General features: G+C 53.6%; 1 protein-coding gene across 1 annotated transcript; it reads right to left on the bottom strand.

The window, feature by feature from the left end:
- Positions 1 to 5,526: 5,526 nt before the first annotated feature.
- On the bottom strand, positions 5,527 to 19,284 carry ISG20 (interferon stimulated exonuclease gene 20). Its single transcript, XM_065872438.1, has 4 exons — positions 19,194 to 19,284; positions 18,648 to 18,899; positions 7,275 to 7,475; positions 5,527 to 5,738 (listed from the first exon to the last, which is right to left on the bottom strand). The coding sequence occupies exons 2-4, from the start codon at positions 18,873 to 18,875 to the stop codon at positions 5,652 to 5,654; spliced, it is 516 nt and encodes a 171-aa protein (XP_065728510.1). The 5' UTR covers positions 18,876 to 18,899; positions 19,194 to 19,284; the 3' UTR covers positions 5,527 to 5,651.
- Positions 19,285 to 19,998: the final 714 nt, after the last annotated feature.

The raw sequence follows: 19,998 nt of genomic DNA, 5'->3' as shown, positions 1-19,998 counted from the left end.
TTGGACATGGTGAGTGTGAGGTGTCCTGAGACATCCAGGGGGAGAGATCAGGAGGCAGTTGGATATGACTCTGGATCTCAGTAGAGATCAGCTCTGGAAGCACAAATAAGGGAACTGTCATCATACTCACTTCATTCAGTATCTTCTTAAATGTCACATCAATAGAGCAGCCTGCCCTGCCCACCCACATAAATAGCAGCCTTGCCCACCCTCCACACTCCAATAACTCTCTCTTCACCTGTTTCCCCTTTTTCATGGCATTTATCACGCAGAGACCTGATATAATATATATGGTTTGTATATTCTCCATCTCCTGTACTAGAGTGTAAGCTCCATGAGGGCAGAATTATTGGTTCTGTTCTGCTGTCTGTCCAGTGCCTAGAACAGTGCCTGGCACACACTCGGTGCACAATAATATTTGTCGACTGAGTGGAATCTTAAAGCCATCGGACTAGATGAGCACAAGAAGGCACACAAAGAAGACGTGGTCTAGGCCCAAGTCCTGAGGACCTGAGACACTCAGACGATGGGAGAGGAGGAGAAGGAGGGGGAGAAAGATGGAGGAGAGGCTGAGCAGCAGGAGGAAAGTCACTCCAGAGAAGGGCTTCCTGACTCAGGTGAATTATGCTGAGAGGTCTAGTGATGAGAAGGTAAATACACCTTGAGTTGCCAACATGGTGCTCACTGGTGACCTGGTGAGAACGATTTCCACGGAGAGGTGGGAACAGAAGTCAGAGCCGGGGTTAGAGCATAGAAGCTCTTTTCTCCATTTGGGCTGGGCTGTGGGTGGAGGAGGGAGGGAAGGAGGGAAGGCTACGGGGTTTGAGAGGGGCGGGCGCCCTTTCCAATCCCTTCCTCATTCCAGCAGCAAACAGGTCTGAGTCAGAGGTGACCCCGGTGAGCTCAGAGAGGCAGGGCCACTTTAGACTGTCCTTTCCAAACGTCCCCGATTCCCCTTGATGCCTTCAGGGTGAGGGGGCAGGAGGTGATCACGTCCCTGTGTCGCAGTTCATTCTGCCAGAGCCCCGTGAACGTACAGGTCTTTCCAAAGGCAGCCCTGGGCTGGAGGACGCAGCTGCTTCCCTGGGCTCAACTGAGTCCTGGTGTCTACTTGACTCGTTTGTTAAGCATCCACTGAGCATGGGGCTGGGGAATTGGGCAGAGAAGGGACGGGGAGGCCAGTGTTGGGGTGGGTGGAGGGGCAGAGGGGAAATCGGTCAGGCTCCACATAAGGGAAAACATTGAGGAAACTGGGGACGTTTAACCTGGAAAGTCGGAGACTCAGGGTTGAGACGGGAGACATGAAGATGATGTGAAGATGGGTGGCAGGTCACCATGTAGAGGTGACACTGGATTTATCCTGGTTGGAAGCTTCAGTGGGGAAGCCCTGTGTGTATAGATCAGGGACCTCAGCCCTCCCTCTGAGCAGAGCTTAGGAGACAGTGAATCATCTGTCCTTGGACATATCCTGGCCAAGGGTCCATGGCCCCCCGGTGAAAGGAGTCAGGTGGTAGGGGGGAGGTGGAGTAGGGCTCAGGCCTCAACCTGGTGGCCTGTGGTCCAGAGACAGCCCTGAAGATGTTCCCATGGGCCAGGGTTTCTGCACAGCCAAGGTCGGCTGGGCCGAGTTGCAACTGCCCAGTGCGGCCGGGCCTGCATTCCTAGTTCTGACAAATATCAGACCTGGGTCACTCACTTGTTCCCGGACGGGCCCCTTAGGCATTTGGGTTGTGAGCCCTGACCACACTCATCACCCTCTGCCTCTCTAGGTTCACCCACAGGCCCACCTGGGGCAGGAAGGGAGGCGGCAGGACCTTCCCACGGGCTCAGGTGGGAGCACATGGCACAAGTGCCCGGCAATGACTGTGATGCCAGATGGCATCTGGACCCCACCCGGCTGGAGACCCCCCACTGCCCGCCCCTCCTCCCCGTCCACACGCTGCCATGCTGCCAGGGTCTATCATGGTCTCAGGGATGGGTTGTTTCCACCCAGGGAGCAGAGTCACACATGGGGCCTCCTGCCCTGGATCAGAGACAGTCCCCAGGACAGGTGCTCTGTGAGCTGAGATGAGGGACAACATAAGGACGTGTGCCCTCCCCCTGGCCCAGGAGGACGGCCCAGGGCAGGATGCCGGCAGCAGTGGGGGAGATGGAAGGTGACCGGTGGACTGGGGGGGAAAAGGGGACTGGACACTAACCTGGGGAAGCACAGTGGGGCAGCTAAAGGGATTGGGAAGAAGAGACCGGAAGGCAAGGTAGTGCTGAGAAGCCCAGCTCTCCCTTCCCCCTCTTGACTGGGACGGACCCTGACCTACGCTTTTCAGATCTGAGGGCAGAAGACCAGGAGGGAGTGGTCTTCATTGGGAGGAGATTCCAGCTGATGCCTGACCAGACTGGGGCAGATTTCACCGTGGCCCCATTTGTTTCCATGACGGCTACAGGAGTTGGGACTAATATCCCCATTTTACAGAGGAGGAGACTGAGGTGAGACTTGCCCAGGGATGAGTAGAGCCACTAGGTAACAGCAGGGCTCCTGGGTGTGTCCCAGGTCTGCTCTCTGAGGAACTGCTCTGGGCCACCAGGAGCAGGTCTGGTGGGGAGGACAGAGCTTGGGCTCAGGAGCCAGGCTTGGTTTCCTAAAGGTAATATGGGAAATAAACCAGCCCCAGGCAGGGTCACTGGAGGACAGTGTAAGGTGATGTGTTTGAAGCACCTATCACAGTACTAGTCACAAACATCACCTTCCCTGCTTCCCTCCTTCACAACCTCGGCGAATAAACCCAGCATTTGCAGGCATCAACCCCAGGTGGGTGGGGACCCAGGGAGGTCAGGAGTCTAGAGGGGCAGCAGGAGCAGCTCTTCCTTCTATTAGGATCAGTGGTGATGCTGCTGTTTATGGGTCCCCACCACCCCCAGCCTGGGGCTGGACACCCTGCCTATGGGATCTCAGTCCCCTTCTCAGCCCCTTTGATGGCCAGGGGCCCTGAGCTCACAGAGGGAGACACTCAAGCCAGGTCTGCTGACTGAAACTGGAGTCTCTGTAGAGCATCAACCCATGTGCTTCCCACTTGACTGTGCTTCCCTCCGCTGAGAAGCTGGCTGGGCAGGAGGCAGGGAGCCCGGGAGAGGGGCCGGGGCCACAGCACACGCTGCCCTCTGGAGACTGACCCTCACCTCGGGGCCCACTCGGGAGGTAAGGGGGCCTCCCCGTCTTTTCTCTCCCCTGGGGGCATCCAAACCCCAGAGCCAGAAGCAGGAGGTCTGGTTAGAGATTTCCTTTGGGAAAGCTTTTCCTCTGGGAATCCTTGTTCCTCTCCTTTCAAGGAAGCCTGAAGCCCTGGAAGGAAGCTTGGGCTGGGAGTCAGGGAGCCTGGGCTCACCTTCCAGGCCAGGCTGTACCACTGTACTAGCCCCCTCTGAGCCTCAGCTCAGTGGCTGAGCGAGGGCATCTAGAGGGTCCCTGGAGCAGCCGCCTAACCATGTTAAAGACCCAGTCCCTCACACCTCCTGCCAGTTCCCCTCCCGCCGGTTCTGACTGCAAGGCAGCCTGGGAGCGAGACGGCCCAAGGGCTCCACTTGGTGGCCACGCACACAGCCAAACGTGCAGCCACACCCAGCAGCTTCCAGTGTTCGTTAATTAATCTTAAGGGCAGAGGTCATGACCCTAAAACATGGGAGACAGGGCAGGAGAAAACCCAGAGAGATCAAGGTGCACCTCCCCAACCCTTCCCAGACCAGGCTTTCAGAGTCAGTGGTGCAAATGGAAGGTACCGCCATTGTAAATCTGTCTGAGTGTAAAGCACTGGAGTTTGGGGTCGGATGGGCCTGGACTATAATCCCTGGGGTTCTTAACCTCACCTCGAGTCCCTCACCCATGCAGTGGGCCATTTAGGGCACATCCTGCAGGACTATGGCCCTCTCTCTGCATGAGCAGGCAGCCAAGGGAGATGGCAGGGTCAAGGCTGGATCCATGACAGGTGTCCACCTGGTGGTGCTCAGCCCTTAGGCCATGGCTGCACGTCACAATCACCTGCCGCTTGGGCAGTGCTTCTCAAAGCATGGTCCCCGGACCAGCAGCAGAACATCAACAGGGTACTTGTTGGGAATGCAGATTCCTGGGTTCCACCCCAGACCTTCTGAATCAGAAACTCTGGGATGGGGCTCAGCAGGCTCCAGGTGATGCTGGTACTTGGTCCAGTGTGAGAACACAGTGCTTAGCTACTGGGGGGTGCTGAGAAAGCTCCTCATGTGATTCAGATGTCTTAGGATTCAAAATCACCTGTGAAGGTCAAAATACTAACAGGTGCCTGCCTCACCCCCACTCCCCCACCCTAACTTCCACCCCTAGGAAGTCTGGTTCAGTGGAGCCGAAGCAGGACCCAGTCGGGGATTAAAATAACAACTCTGCAGCTGATTCTACTGCACAGTCACTGCTCTGGTTTGGATCCTTCTCTCCATACCCTACTCATGCCCTTCCTTTAGAGAGCCAGGCCCTGTAGCAGAGGGCAGCAGTTCTCCTAGAACGCTGGTTGTGTACAGGATAATCACCAGTTATCGAATTTGGAGGCTGCTTGAGCTGTGACAGGCATGGTCCTGGACACTTTGTTACAGCATCTCACAAGAACCCTATGAATTGTTAGAAGTTCCTGCTTTACAGATGGAGAAACTGAGGCACAGAGAGGTTAAGTAATTGGCCCTAGGTCACACAGCTACTAATGGCAGAACCCAAATTTCAACCTAGTTCCCACAGACTCCAGAGTCCACCACCTTTGCTTCCTTATTTTACAAATGAGAGGTGGGATGACTTGCTGAAGGTCACCAGGGGTGGCACCCATCACTCCTCCTGTACCTTTGCCTGGAAGCTCACCAGTGCCCTGGAACCAATTTCAAGATGGGATGAATGGACCTCTGAGTGGGTGTCACCCCCAGGAAATAATGCCACGCTCCCAGGAGTAAATGCAACTGGAAAAGGGAGGTGGAGGCAGGGTATTTGGGGTTTTTGTTTTAAGTTTTATTTATTTATTTTTGGCTGCATTGGGTCTTTGTTGCTGTGCACAGGCTTTCTCTAGTTGCGGTGAGGGGGGTTTCTCTTTGTTGAGGCGCGCGGGCTTCTCATTGCAGTGGCTCCTCTTGCTGCAGAGCATGGGCTCTAGGAGCAGGGGCTTCAGTAGTTGTGGCACGTGGGCTCAATAGTTGTGGCTCATGGGCTCTAGAGCACAGGCTCAGTAGTTGTAGTGCATGGGTCCGCGGCATGTGGGATTTTCCCGGACCAGGGCTCAAACCCGCGTCCCCTGCATCAGCAGGCAGATGCTCAACCACCACGCCACCAGGGAAGCTCTGAGGCAGGGGTATTAATTAAGTCACAGGAACTTCTTCCTGGACCCACAGGATTCAAGATGTTAAGGAAATTGACACTTGTCCCTATCCTGGCTCAAGTGTTCGTTGTCTTCTCAGTGCTAGGTGGTGTCCACCAACACCCGGCTCAGAGAGAAGAAAGAAAAAGACAAGAGGAGAAGCCGAGGGAGTAGAGAAAATATAGAGCCATTTTATTGCTAAAAATATTTTCCCAAAAACAAGGGCATTTTTGTTTTGAAGACACAAAGGTCTGTAGTCCTTGGGGAGGGGGCTGAATACCACCAGACGGGCAGTCCTCATAGTCCTCGAATTCTCCTGGAGATTCGGTAGAGCTCCATTGCTGCCCTGGCATCTTCCACCGAGTTGTGTCCCGACACGCTGTCCTGCAGACACAGGTACAGAGTGGGGACTTGGGGTGCGGCTGAATCCAGGCGCCCATGTGACCCGGGCCTTCCCTGCTCACACCCTGACTTCCGGGGCTAAAGTGGGTCAGTGGGTGAGTCTCCCCAGGCCTCTGACACCCTAGACTCAGCAGGTGGCTGGAGCAGGCCTGGCTTCACCCATTAGCACTAGATCCAGGCATGGCCAGGCACAGAATCCAGCATCCTGAGGGCCAGGCTGTGCCCTCCAGGCGCTTACAATCCGCTGGGTGTGGGCCGGGCACTGCAGACTTGGCCTCAGACCCAGAGGGGCTGAAGCAGTTCTCACAGGGAGCCCCAGGGCACCGAGGAATGTGGACACAGATGTTTCTAAGGGGCTCCTTGCTCAGCTCATGAACAGGGCTCTTCAGTGAATCCACGTGCTGACACTCTGTCCTCGGTTCCTGGTGCCGCAAGCCCAACAGAGGGGCCCGGCATCAGGCCCATCCCCTGTCTCCTACACGTTCCTGCTCCCCAGCCAAGCCACCCCCCACTCCTCAGGCTGGGGCTCGGGCTCTCCCCTCCCCGGCGCCCCCTCTCTTGCCTCCTCCACTAAGACGCCCCCATCACACTCCACTCAGACCTGGTGTCCTGCCTGCCCCCTGTCCTCCGTCCCTGCTCCAGGACACCTGCCCTCCCCTCTGTGGACACGCCCCACAGATGTGCTGATGCTCAGGTCTTGGGCCACCCTCCGTTCAACCACGAGTTTCTCAAGGATGGGCTGGGCCTTGCTCACCCGGGTGCTCAGCCTCTGGTCCAGCCTGGCCCAGAGCAGGTGCTTCATAAACATCCGCTGTGCTGGAAGGGCCCACGTGTGGCCGCGGCTCCTAGTGTCCAGCCCGCCTCCCTGGGCCCTTCCACCTCGGTGAGCTCCCAGGCCCCAGCACACGCCTGCCGGCTCCTGGAGACTGCTTTGCCTGTGGGTTTGAGCTCAGGGTCCCTCTCTCACTTTTGGAACCCCCCTCGTTGGATATCTGCCGCTTTCCTATCTCGGGGGGCAATTCCAGAGGCTTCTGCCTGGGGCTCTGGGGGGGGCCTGCTCTGTGGCTGCAAGTGCTGAGGAATTAGGGCCCCGGGAGCAGCAGCAGTTCCTGCCTAAAGGGAGGTGTGTGTAAATAGTGTGGCTCCCTGGATACATCTGCGCTCTGTGTTCTACACCATTTCGCAGAGTTAGGCAGGGGGATTGAGCTTCAGTTACCCACAGGGAAACTGGCATGATTTTGAAAACACACAAAAACGCCTTGACTGGGTGCCTTCCCTTCCCTGCCGCTCATCCTCACTCTACCAGGGCTTCCTGGGTCAGCTCTCACATAAATGCCCTGCCCTCCTGGAGAAACCCCTACCCTCTCACACAGCCTCTCAGGACTAAGGGGAGGCTGAGCATCTTTGGGGCCAAATATTTGCTCCGCAGCTACTGGGAGACTTTACAGTTCTAGCGGGAAGGGCCAGGCCCCCAGAGCCGGCAGTCCGGCCCCAGGCTGGGAAAGGGGTGGTCCTCACCTGGATGCGCCACCCAAGGAGGCGCTGGCTCAGCACGCGGAGGGAGACACGGCGGCAGTGCAGCAGGCGGGCCTCACGCCAAAGAAGCTTGTCCGCGGTCGTGTCGTAGATGATGTAGTTCCTCATGTTCTCCTTCAGCGCCTTGAAGTCGTGCTTCAGGTCGTGACCCACCACCAGCTTGCCTTTCAGGAGCTGCAGGATCTGGACAGGAAGACATGCACCCTACACGTCACCCAGGGTACTTCAGGTGGGTCTGGGGCAACTTGGTGCCATCACGGGGGGCTGGCCTGAGCTGTATGACTATGAGCAAAGTCCTCCTGGACTTGCTGTGTGACTATGAGCAAATCACCATCCCTCTCTGTGCTTGGAACATATACACCATCGATAAAATGAGGAGACTGGACCAGGCCCCTTCACCCTCAACAGTTTAGTGATGCCGGAAGGCCCATCCCAACTCCTTCCGTGGTTTCTGTGTGATAGCAATGGCCATGAGCCAGGCATTCGTTGTGCATCGCATACATTATGTCGTTTAATCCTTTTAACAGCCCTCCTGTGGCAGGCGGGTTGACCTCCCAGAGATGCGCACTCCCTAATCCCCAGGCCCTGTAACCATGTTACACGGCAAGGGAAAAGTAAAGTTGCAGATGGACTTGAGGTTGCTAATCAAATGACCTTAAAATAAGGAGAGTTTCTGGATGATCCAGGTGGGCCCAGCATAATCCCAAGGTCCTTATATGTGGAGGTCAGAGAGATCTGACATGTGAACTGGACAGGCTGCCTCTGGCTATGGAGGTGGAGGAAGTGGCTGAGAGTTCGGAACAGGGGCAGCCATAGAAGCAGGCAAGGGCAAGGAAACAGATCCCCCTCCAAAGGCTCCAGAAATGAACACGGCCCTACTGACACCTTGATCTCAGCCCAGTGAGACCCACATCGGACTTCTGAACCACAGAAGTGTAAGACAATAAATTTTCGTTCTTTTAAACCAGCCGGTCTACAGTTCTGTTACAGCAGCCATAGAAAACCCATACAGCTATGAGGGAGGGTTGTGTTTAACTGAATTTTGCAATTGACAAAACTAAAGTGCTAAGAAGTGGAGTAATTTACTCAAGGTGACTCTGATGAATTTAAAATATTTGCAGATTCCTTGACACTCCTCACAGAAAAGATGGAGTCTAATTCCCCTCACCTTGAATATGGGCCGGGCTGTGTGACTTCTGATCTCTCTGTGGGGCCAGTGTCCCGGGAGCCCTGAGTTACCCTGAAGCCACCATGCTGGGGAGACCACCCTGACGTAGGGAGATGTGCCCAAGGAGCCCCAGCACCAGCCACAGCACAGGTGGGTGAGCGAACCATCCTGTGATTCTAATCCCGGGCCTGCCAGGTGCCTCAGCCAACCAGCTGTCCCCGTCTGCCGAGCCCTGCCCAGACTGCAGATGCCTGAGCGACATAAATATTGACACTGTTTGGAGCACTACGTTTTGGGGTGACGTGCTAAGCATCATTAGATAACTGGGACAAGTCACACCGTTAGTTCGTGGCAGGGCCAGCCCTCAGAGCCAGCTTATCACCACCACATCGTGCTGAAAGAGCTGCCTGCTCCAGGCCTCCGCCAGCCCAGCTGCCAAGCTGCAGAGGGCAGCCCTCAGGGTGCCCCAGTCCTGTGCCCTGCACGTATGCTCAGGCCTCTGTTCTCACCTCCTCTCCCATGGTGGCCCTATGGAGAGCCTCAATCATTGGCCACACAGGTGGGTCACCTTTCCTTCCCTTGGCTGCCACTGGGGAGGACGGAAGGGGGACCTTGGAGCGAGCTGTACCAGGCGCCAGCTGAAGGGCAGCTCATGGGCATCTCAGGCCCCCCTAGGATAGCTCTCCGGCAGCCTTCATCTCTTCCTCTGTGCCCGAGGAAGGAGCCCTCTGGATGGCTAACACCGTCTGGTGTCCTGCTTCTGCTTCTAGTGGCTTCCCCAGACATCCCATGGGGTGTTTGACTTGCTCTCCCTTGTGGCCACTTTGCAGAAAGAAGCTAAGGCTCCAAGAAGTGAGGTGACCTGTCCACGGTCACAGCACTGGAGGCAGAGTCGGTCCATCCACCGTCAACAGGTAATGTCACCAGCCTGCCCCACCGGTACCATGGTTTTCTTGGGGTCCTCCTCTGGACAGACCCTCACCCAACCTAGGGACTGGAGAAAGCACTCAAAGAATAAAGCTGGGCCACTCCTGAGGGACACCAGTTCTTGTCACACTTGGGCTTAGGAATCCCCTGGTGAATCTCACCAAAATCTGGATTCGGATGTGGGATTCTGCATTTCTAACAGGTGGTGCTGATTCTGCTGGTCTGTGGGTCACCCTGAGTAGTAAGGGCACACGACCTCAGAGCAGCAGCTTGAGGGGAATCCTACGTGTGGAGGAAAGGGCTCTGGCAGCACACAGGGGATGGGTAGAGGCCCAGGGCCAGTGGATGTGGCCGTGCTGGGCAACTGTGGGTCACACACCTTTCCTTGCTGACATCCTTTATGTTTCTGAACAATGGGGCCGTTTTCCTGTCTATGAGCTGACTCAGGCCCAGTTCACACAAAGCTCTGAGGGGACTGTGTCACCCTAGAGTCAGCCACAGCAGCTGGTCCCAGGCGTAAGAGGGCCGAGTCATTGTGAGGTAGATTCCCGGGAAATTCATCACTTCCCGAGCCCCAGGGTCCCGGTGGTGGTGAGGGGGAGAGGGGTACATTCAGGACCATGAGACTCATCATGAGACAAATAAAATAAGAGGTGGACAAGCAGAAGGAAGGAAGAAGTAGGGAAAGGAGGAGAACAGTCTGTTTAGCAGAGAGATGCCAACCCTTCAGGACAAAGATGCCGGGCACCGGGCAGGGAAAGGCTGCTGCGACTCGCTATGTGGTCTCAGGGAAGTTGAAGACGGTCTCTGGGCTTCAGTTTCCCCATTTGTAAGGTGAGGGCCTGGCGACGTGAGGCTCCACGGACTTTCTGTGGCAGGGCTGGGAGGGAAACCCAGGGTGGTGTGGAGGTGCCAGCTGGAGGGGCCTCAGGGCTGTGTGACCTGCTGGCTTCGGACCTGCCCTGAATCAGTGTCATGAGGCGGGTGTGTCAAACACAGCGGAGGGAGGCTTAAATTCCTGGAAAGAACTGGAGTGGGTGGGGAAAGGGACATGCATCGATCTGTTCTTATTGCCTGGCACTAGGCCAGGTACTTTCCTCACCTCATCATGGGGCCTTTCAACAAGAGTGTGTCATTTTATAGTGAAGTGTCTTAGTGTCATTTTATAGTGAAGGGGGTTGTGGATCAGAGAGGGTAAGAGGCTTGCACAGGTCACACAGCTGGTGAGCTGATTGCTGAGATGCAGTGTCCAGATCTGCCTGACCCTGTCACTATTATCACAGTTGTTATTATTACTACCTACTGAGAACCTAGGGATTATATTAGCATTATTAATTTCAGGGTGGAAATTAATAATTTCTACTGCTGGGCCCATGATGGCACTCACTGAAGATTTCTTGAATCATGAATATGGCCCCTATGAGGCGGGGATTGTCATACCATCTTACCAACAGGGAAAGGGGGGTGTCAGTGGTGTGTACCCATGTCACATGCAGAGGAGTGACAGGCCCTGGTGTCTGCCTGAATTCTCTTTCCACTGTGTTTTCCCTCTAGTCCAAGTATTTCCCAGGCCTGATCAAAAAAATCACCCGAGACCCTTGTTAGAAATCCAGAGGGCAGGGCGCTACTCCAGACCTGCGGAATCAACATCGCCAGGGGAGGTGCATTAGCAAATGTTCCAGGGTATTCTTCCCATCTGCCAAGTTTGGAAATCCCGGCACGGATGCCTGTCCAGCCCCTTAGAGCCCGCTGCTCACATCATGCATCCATTCTTCCATCTGCCCGTTCATTCATTCCTGGCTGCCAGGAGACGTGATTATAAGGGACTCTGAAGAATGTTGCCCTTGTGGAGGCCCAGGTCCCCTACTGGCATCTTCAGGAGTGACCCTGGCCCCCCTCTTTCCTTCTGTCCCCTGCCAAGCTCTCTGGGTACCCCTGCCCCCAGCTTCTGTCTGCTTACCCGGGGTAAACCTGGATGACGAAGTCATCCTCCTCCATCTGGCTGAGCCCCAGAGAGACCTGCCAGGTGGCAGGGCCCCGACAGGGCACTCCAACCCAGGCAAGGGCTACAGCACTGGTACAGCTGAAACCAGTCCCTGTTCACAAGCTACTGTGGCTTCCTTTCTGTTTCCCACCTAAACCACGATGCCACACAAGATTTCGTTTCTTTATCTGCAAACTAAGAGTGTCATTATCATTCCCCAATCCCAGTCATGGGCTGGATGCTACTCAGCATACCAGGTTAACATTAAAAGAGCATTTACTTACAAAAATGAGTTACAGTCTATGGACAATTACTGTTAGATTAAAAAATGAATTAAAAGAGCATTGACCTGTCAGGTGAGAGCCCTGCATCTGAGCACTGAGTTGTAGCCCAGCTTGCTGTGTGTCCTTAGCAAGTCACTGCCCCTCTCTGGACCTTGGTCTCCTCGCAGGTTCCTTCCTGTGCTGACAGTCTGATTTGTGGGGCTCTCTGTAGAACAGGGTTCTCAGCCTTGGGACAACTAACATTTGGGGCCAGATACTCCTTTGGTGTGAGTGTGTGTCCTGTACATTGTAGGATGTTCATTCAGTACCATCCCTGGCCTCAAGCCACTGGATGTCAGTAGCAGCCTTCTGCACCTCACTTATGACAATCAGAAGTGCCTCCAAATCCTCCTGCACTGTTGGTGGGAATGTAAATTGATACAGCCACCATGGAGAACAGTATGGAGTTTCCTTAAAAAACTAAAAATAGAACTACCATACGACCCAGCAATCCCACTACTGGGCATATACCCTGAGAAAACCATAATTCAAAAAGAGTCATGTACCAAAATGTTCATTGCAGCTCTATGTACAATAGCTAGGACATGGAAGCAACCTAAGTGTACATCAATAGATGAATGGATAAAGAAGATGTGACACATATATACAATGGAATATTACTCAGCCATAGAAAGGAACGAAACTGAGTTATTTGTAGTGAGGTGGATGGACCTAGAGACTGTCATGCAGAGTGAAGTAAGTCAGAAAGAGAAAAACAAATACTATATGCTAACACATATATATGGAATCTAAAGAAAAAAAAAAGAAAAAAAATGGTCAGAAGAAACTAGGGGCAAGACAGGAATAAAAATGCAGACCTACTAGAGAATGGACTTGAGGATACGGGGAGGGGGAAGGATAAGCTGGGACAAAGTGAGACAGTGGCATGGACATATATACATTACCAAATGTAAAATAGATAGCTAGTGGGAAGCAGCCGCATAGCACAGGGAGATCAGCTCGGTGCTTTGTGACCTCCTGGAGGGGTGGGATAGGGAGGGTGGGAGGGAGGGAGATGCAAGAGATATGGGGACATATGTATATGTATAACTGATTCAATTTGTTATAAAGCAGAAACTAACACACCATGGTAAAGCAATTATACTCCAATAAAGATGTTAAAAATAAAAATAATAAAATAAAATAAGGGCTTCCCTGGTGGCACAGTGGTTGAGAGTCTGCCTGCCAATGCAGGGGACACGGGTTCGTGCCCCGGTCCAGGAAGATCCCACATGCCGCGGAGCGGCTGGGCCCGTGAGCCATGGCTGCTGAGCCTGCGCGTCCGGAGCCTGTGCTCCGCAATGGGAGAGGCCACAACAGTGAGAGGCCCGTGTACCGCAAATAATAATAATAAAAATAAAATTAAAAAAATATATCTGATCTTACTGTAAAAAAAAAAAAAAAAAAAAGAAATGCCTCCAGATATTGCTAAATGCTTCCAGATATCGCCTCCGGATTTGCCCTTGTGGGCAAAATCACAGTGCACTGAGAACCACCGTTCTGGATGACAGTGAGACCTATAGGCATCAGAAGATAACAAGGCAGTTACCTTGCATTATAAAAGCAATGTCATCCTATTACAAAAAATAAAAAACAGAAAAGGGGTGAGGGGAGCCCCCTCAAAATCCTAGTGCCGGGCTTCCCTGATGGCGCAGTGGCTGAGAGTCTGCCTGCTAATGCAGGGGACACGGGTTCGAGCCCTGGTCTGGGAGGATCCCACATGCCGCGGAGCAACTAGGCCCGTGAGCCACAACTACTGAGCCTGCGCATCTGGAGCTTGTGCTCTGCAACAAGAGAGGCCATGACAGCGAGAGGCCCGTGCACCGCGATGAAGAGTGGCCCCCGCTCGCCGCAACTAGAGAAAGCCCTCGCACAGCAACGAAGACACAACGCAGCCAAAAATAAATAAATAAATAATTTAAAAAAAAAAAAAAAAAAAAAAAATCCTAGTGCCTCGTGGCTGCATGGGCCCTGGGTGGACTGGGGGCCTCAGTGGCTCCCTGGAGCCGGCCTGGCTTCTATGGCCTGGTCTATGGCTCACTGCTAGCAGGGCCCACTTGCAGGCTGGCGAGCCACCTTTGAAAAAGGACTGCAAGAAACCAATGCCTGGTGAGCTGGTGGCTTAGCTGAGAGGTGTCGCCTGGACTTGTGGGGTCTGATAAATGGCTAATAGGCTTCTGCCCTTTGGGGGTTCCCCAGCATAGCTTGGGATCTGTGAGCCTGGTCTTTGGGATTAAACTACTGTGGGTGATGAGTGAGGTCAATGTGCCTCAGCGTCCTCGTTCGTGAAAACAGATGATGGCGGTTGCCTCATACCACAGCTTCACTCCAATGCTGCGCCGACACTACCTGTTCATACATCAGGCACTTAGCATTCACAGCCCGCATTTACACACTTTGATCACAGGATCAGAACATCACAAAGCAAGCCCTCAGGCCAGAAGTTGAGTCTCTGCTCCACCCCTTTCCTGGACAATTTGCTCAACCTTGTGCCTAAGTTTGCTCATCTGGTGAAATGGGGTAATGATACTAGTTAACTACCTCCCGGGGTTGTGGTGGGGCGTAAAGGTAGTGGGGGTATGAAAAGTGCTTAGAACAGGGCCCGGACATGATGCTGGATACACCTGTGCTGCTTCATCACCCCTGTGTTACAGAGGATCCTACTGAGGGGCACAGAGAGGTTTAGCAACAAGCCAGAGGACACAGAGCAATCAGGTGGCAGAGCTGGGATTGGACCTACATCCAGCCAAGTCTAAAGACAGTTTGCTAAAAGTCCGCATACCCCAACTAAAGATCCGGCATGCCACAATGAAGATCCAGCGCAGCCAAAGTAAATAATAAATAATAAAATAAATAAATAAATAATTTAAAAAAATAAATCAAGACAGTGCTTGCTCCCTACCCCATGGGCTGTACGTGTATTACTGTATCTTGACAGCAAAGGCCAACACGAGGGCAGAGGCAATTCTCTTCCACGCAGCTGCCAGATACTCTTGTATTATGAAAATCAATTCAACTCCAATCCCACAAACATTCTCAGGGCACCTTCTATGTTCAAAGCACAATATCCAACCTGGGGCAGATAAAGTACATGGCAGGAGCTGTGGAGCTAGACAGACCCGTGTGTGTGGCTAGGCAAGCTCTAAAGTGTGTGGGCTATGGGAATTCCCTGGAGGTCCAGTGGTTAGGACTCAGTGCTTCCACTGCAGGGGGCACGGGTTCTATCCCTGGTTGGGGAACTAAGATCCCGAAAGCCAGGCGGGGCGGCCAAAGAAAGAAAGGAAGTGTGTGGGCTATAGCAAGGAGGGTGAGACCCCCAGGGGGTTAGAGTTGTGGGTGGGGAGGGTGAGGGGGTCGGGCAGGGCCTCACACAGGACTCCTCTGGCCTGGGCCTGCCAGAATGGCAGTATTTCTAGGGAAAGGGATGGGGGATGGGAGAGAGTAGGGTTGGGTCTGAAGCACAGTGGGCAATGGCTGAGCTGAGAGAGAAGGCAGAAAATGTAGGTAGGTGGTACTTAGAGGACCATGGATGTTGGGTTGCCGGACCTTAGGCAATGGGAGCCTTGGAGGTACTTGAATCAGGGGGTGGGGATGGGAGCGGGGGCTATGATCTGAGCCAGGCCTGGGGAAGTGTCTCTGGCAGCAGGGTAGAAGACAGGGGCAGGGAGCGTACATTGTGCAGCAGGCAGAAAACGAGGGCCAGAATCTAAGACCGAGGTTCTCAAGGAAAGCTGGAGAGGGGACGGGGTGTAAAATCTGACTTTCTGCCTTGTTCTCTCCACAGGCACGTTGATGACCTTCAGCCATGAGCCAGGCACTGTGCTTAGGGATACAGACGACATCACTACACCCAACCTACACAAGGCCAGGAAGGAGGCATTAGTACTCCCCATTCACTGATGAGAAAACTCAGGCTCAGAAAGTTTCAGTAACTTGCCAAAGGTCACACAAACCAGTAAGTGATAGAGCAGGAAATGTGAACCGCAGATGTGGTTCCAAAGAGCTGCCCGGTCTTTAGATCCCCGCCTCCCTCCTCGAATGGCTGTTAAGTGCCTACTCTGGACGGCACTCCGTGTCACACACTGGAAGGGCCCGGCATAATCTCCAACTGAGAAACAAAAGCACTTTGGCACCAAGTCTGGATGAGGACCAAGGTGTCCTGACTCCCAGGCCAGTGCTGGAGGGCGTCCAGGGAATCACATTTCTCTTCTGCCCTTTCTGCTGCTGGGATGGGGAGGGAGGCCGGGGAGGAGAAGGGACGGGGCCAAGCCGCCCACCTGACTGCTCCGTGGGGATCTGAGTGTGGGCAGCTCCATGTAGTATCTCTGGGTCTCCCATCGGCACCTAAAGCACACCACCGTTCTTCGTGTTGCCCTCCCCTTCTCGGTGACTCACCTTTGTTCTCCTCTGTCCTAATGTTTCCTTCTTTCCGATCCTCGGGATGCTACTGATGACTAAGGCACTGCTCCCTGGGGTCTCTAACTCTTCTCTCTGCTGCCATCTCTTTCCTCACTCCCATCCATCTCCCCCGCACCCCCGTTCAGGTTTTCTTGACAGTGGTTTTCCTGCCATGCTATTGCTCAAGAGTCTTCGTGGCTCTCTATGGCCCACTGAGTTGCATACACAGACTCCTCCCTGCCCTTTGGCAAATAGCACCAGCCTCATGGAGCCTTTCCAGGACCACCCTGATGTACTCTGCCCCCTCCTCAGGGCTCCTTAGTACCCTCTTAGTACCTCTAGAACAGTGCTGTCCAATAGAAAGAAACATAACGTGAGCCACATACGTAATTTTAAATCATCACCAGCCATATTTTAAAAGGTAAAGAGAAATAGGTGAAATTAGTTTTAATGTTTTATTTAACCTAATATATAAAAATATATAAAATACTACCATTCTACATATAATCTATATTTTTAAATTATTGAAGTACTTTATGGTTCTTTTTTTTTTTTTTTTTTTTTTATTTGCGGTACGCGGGCCTCTCACTGTTGCGGAGCACAGGCTCTGGACGCGCAGGCTCAGCCGCTCCGCGGCATGTGGGATCTTCCCAGACCGGGGCACGAACCCGTGTCCCCTGCACCGGCAGGCAGACTCCCAACCACTGCGCCACCAGGGAAGCCCTATGGTTCTTTTTTCATTCAAGCCTTTGAAATCCAGTGCATATTTTACACTTACAGCACATCTCAGTTCAGACAGACCAGCCACTTTTCAGGTGCTCACCTGTCACCCGTAACTGGTGGGACCCTACTGGACACAAAGCTCTAGAGGTTTTGAGCCTTTCACATTCTAGTTATCTGAACTTGTGCGAGTTGCTTAGTGTTATGGGTTGAATTGGGTTCCTCCTCAAATTCATTTGTTGAAATCCTAACCCCAACCACCTCAAAATGTGACTTATTTGGAAATAGGGTCATTACAGACGTTATTGTTAGGATGTCATAATGGAATAGGTTGAGTCCCTAACAAATACAACCGATATCCTTATAAAAAGGGGAAATTTGTGAGACATGCACACAGGGAGAACGCCATGTGAATATGAAGGCGAAGATTGGGGTGACATTTCTCCAAGCCAAGGAACATCAAAGATGGCCAGCAAATTGTCAGAAGCTAAGAGAGAGACACAGAACAGGTTTTCCCTTGCAGCCTTCAGAAGGAACCAGCCCTGCTGACACCTTGATCTGAGACTTCTAGAACTAGTCTCTAGAACTGTGAGAGAAGACATTTCTATTGTTTAAGCCACCCACTTTGTGGTACTTTGTTTCAGCAGCCCTACCAAATCACTGTTTAGTTCAAGAGAGCCTCAGTTTCCTCATCTGTAATATGGGGACAACAAGGAAAGAATCCTAACAGCTAACAGTTTTTTAGTACTTATATAGGCACTCTCTCCAGGCCCCTTTCCAATCCTCACAATAATCCTGTGAGATTGCTGCTGTCATCACCCCCATTTCCTTTTCCAGATGGTGAAATGGGGTACAGAGAGGGTGAGGAACTTGCTCAAGGTAACTTAGCAGGTAAGGAACAAAGCCAGGATTCAAACTTGGCCCTCTTAGCTCTGAGCTAACAGCTCCTGAAGACACTTTTGGCAGACTGTTTTGTGAGGCATGAGCTCCTGGATGGAGCTCAGGAGAGCATCCAGTGAGTAGCCAGTGCTCAGAAAACAGGGACTATTGTTGTGGGCTTATCTCCGGCACCTGGAGCCTGGCACATGTGCAGTATGTGGGACTGAGGTGAACCTCAGTTCTTTGTGTTCTTCATGAACTTCCCCAGGGTGAGTTCACCTTCCCATGAATGACCAACCCTGGTGCTACTTCTAGAGTGGTTGAGTTTCGTTTTCTTTTAGTGATTCAGAGAAACAGAAAGTAGACTGGAGATGTCACAAGTTGAAGGGGAAGAGAATGGGAGACTTTGGTGTGCCACACCCATCTCTGTGAGTGGATGGCCTGTGGTGGGTCTGGGAGCAAGCTCTCCCTGAGCTCAGTGGACTCTAGCTGGCCTGTCTTTCAGGACCAGGAGGGCGCCCTACCGAGCGCCCAGCCAGTGAGGGCCTCCACCCAGGACCCGTCCCCCATTTCCCCCACAGGGCTCCCCAGAGGCAGCTGGTATAGAGGAAAGAAGGAGGAATCTAGCCCCCAAATCAGTATGCAGGGAACAGCAGGCAGGACTCAGCTTCCCCATCGTAAGACCAGCAAGGTGTACCAGATGCCCCGAAGGCTGCTCCCAGACACGAGTCTACGGTTGTCTGATGGCAGGAAGCCTCCTCAGGGATGTGATGGACACACCAACGGGTTTCTCATGCTCTGGTGCTCCCCACGCATGGGTGGCAGGGAATCTGACATGGCTGGGGTCACAGGTCACAGCCCCGGCAACCAGGGGAGGTGCTGGGGAAGTGTGTATGTGTGTGTGTGGGGGGGGGTATATGTATGTTGGCCTGGATGGCATATGGCCCTTCTCTTACCTCCAGCCTGGCCACGGCAAACGGGGTGGCCCCCTCCATGTTCTGAGCCGTGATCCCGCTGACGGGGGTTCTGTAGTCGGTGATCTCGCCCTCAGGCCGGATGAACTTGTCATAGAGCACGGTGCCGTGGTAGTCTACGAGGCTGCAGCGAGCCAAGCCACTCTCCTTGGAGGGCCCCAGCCCCACCATCTCGCAGTCCATGGCCACCACATTTGTGCCTCTTGCCATGTTCCACCGGGACCCTCAGATGTGCTGGAGAGGGGGCGGCAGGAGGGGCATCACATGAGGGCCAGCTGAGACCCCAGGCGTCCTCAGCCACCTCCCAGCCAGCCTACACCCTCTGCCCTGCCTTTGTCACAAACACCACCTGGCACAGACGGAAGTTGGCCTCTTGCCACCCCAACTGGCTTCTTCAGCCGGCAGTCCCAGGGCCTCTCTCTGGTCCTGCCCGGCAGCCTCAGGACCAGGATACTCCCTCCCAGCACCTCCCCTGGCTGCTACCCCAGAGAAATGCCTTGAACCCACCACCCTGTCTCCCACTCTTACCGGCCTGCCTCTCTGGTGCCCCTTCTCAGCTACTGCAGTTGCTCTTAGCAGTGACTCATCTCTGACTTCAAGCCGGGAATCCTGACCCTGTTTCAGTTTCTGGTTTGGTATCAAGTGAAATCAGGGGCGGGAGGCGGGGCACGTGGACTGGGCTGCTTCATCTCCTCGGGCGGCTCGGGAGCTCAGTGTCCTGAGTCAGAATTGACCAAGCTTGCCGGCTCCTTGTCTGGGTGTCCCTTTGCCCCTGCCCTCCACCTAATCGTTCAAGCCCTCCCCCTCCTCAGATGACGCAGCTGATGTGGATGGAGTGGATTGCAACATCTGTCTTTCATTTCTCACCCTCTGCCCGGGGAATAAACATCCCCAGGACTGGAGCCCAGGGAATGTCCCACAACTTCCGGGGCCACCACCAATCTGAGAACTCTGTGAGGTTTTTTTTTTTTAAATATTTATTTATTTATTCGGCTGCACCAGGTCTTTGTTGTGGTATGCAGGCTCTTAGTTGTGGCACGCAGGATCTAGTTCCCTGACCAGGGATCGAACCCGAGACCCCTGCATTGGGCGCATGGAGTCTTAACCAATGGACCACCAGGGAAGTTCCCCTGTGAGGTCTTTTATGGGGGCAGGGAGAGCTGGCTCTTGGGACACTGAGGTTATTGATTGGGAAGGGCAGGAGAAGGTTGGGGTGCAAGAGGGGCTAGCCCCCACTGCCGACCCAGTAAAGCCCTACGGCCTCTATTGGCTCAGGGATGCCTCAGAAAGGGTCATTGGTCTGCCCTCGACGTGCTCTGCCTCCAGCTGGACT

Source organism: Phocoena phocoena, chromosome 2 (assembly GCF_963924675.1).
Source record: "Phocoena phocoena chromosome 2, mPhoPho1.1, whole genome shotgun sequence".
Lineage (NCBI taxonomy): Eukaryota > Metazoa > Chordata > Mammalia > Artiodactyla > Phocoenidae > Phocoena > Phocoena phocoena.
Note: the sequence above shows the minus strand (reverse complement) of the source record. Positions and strands in the feature narration are given on the sequence as shown.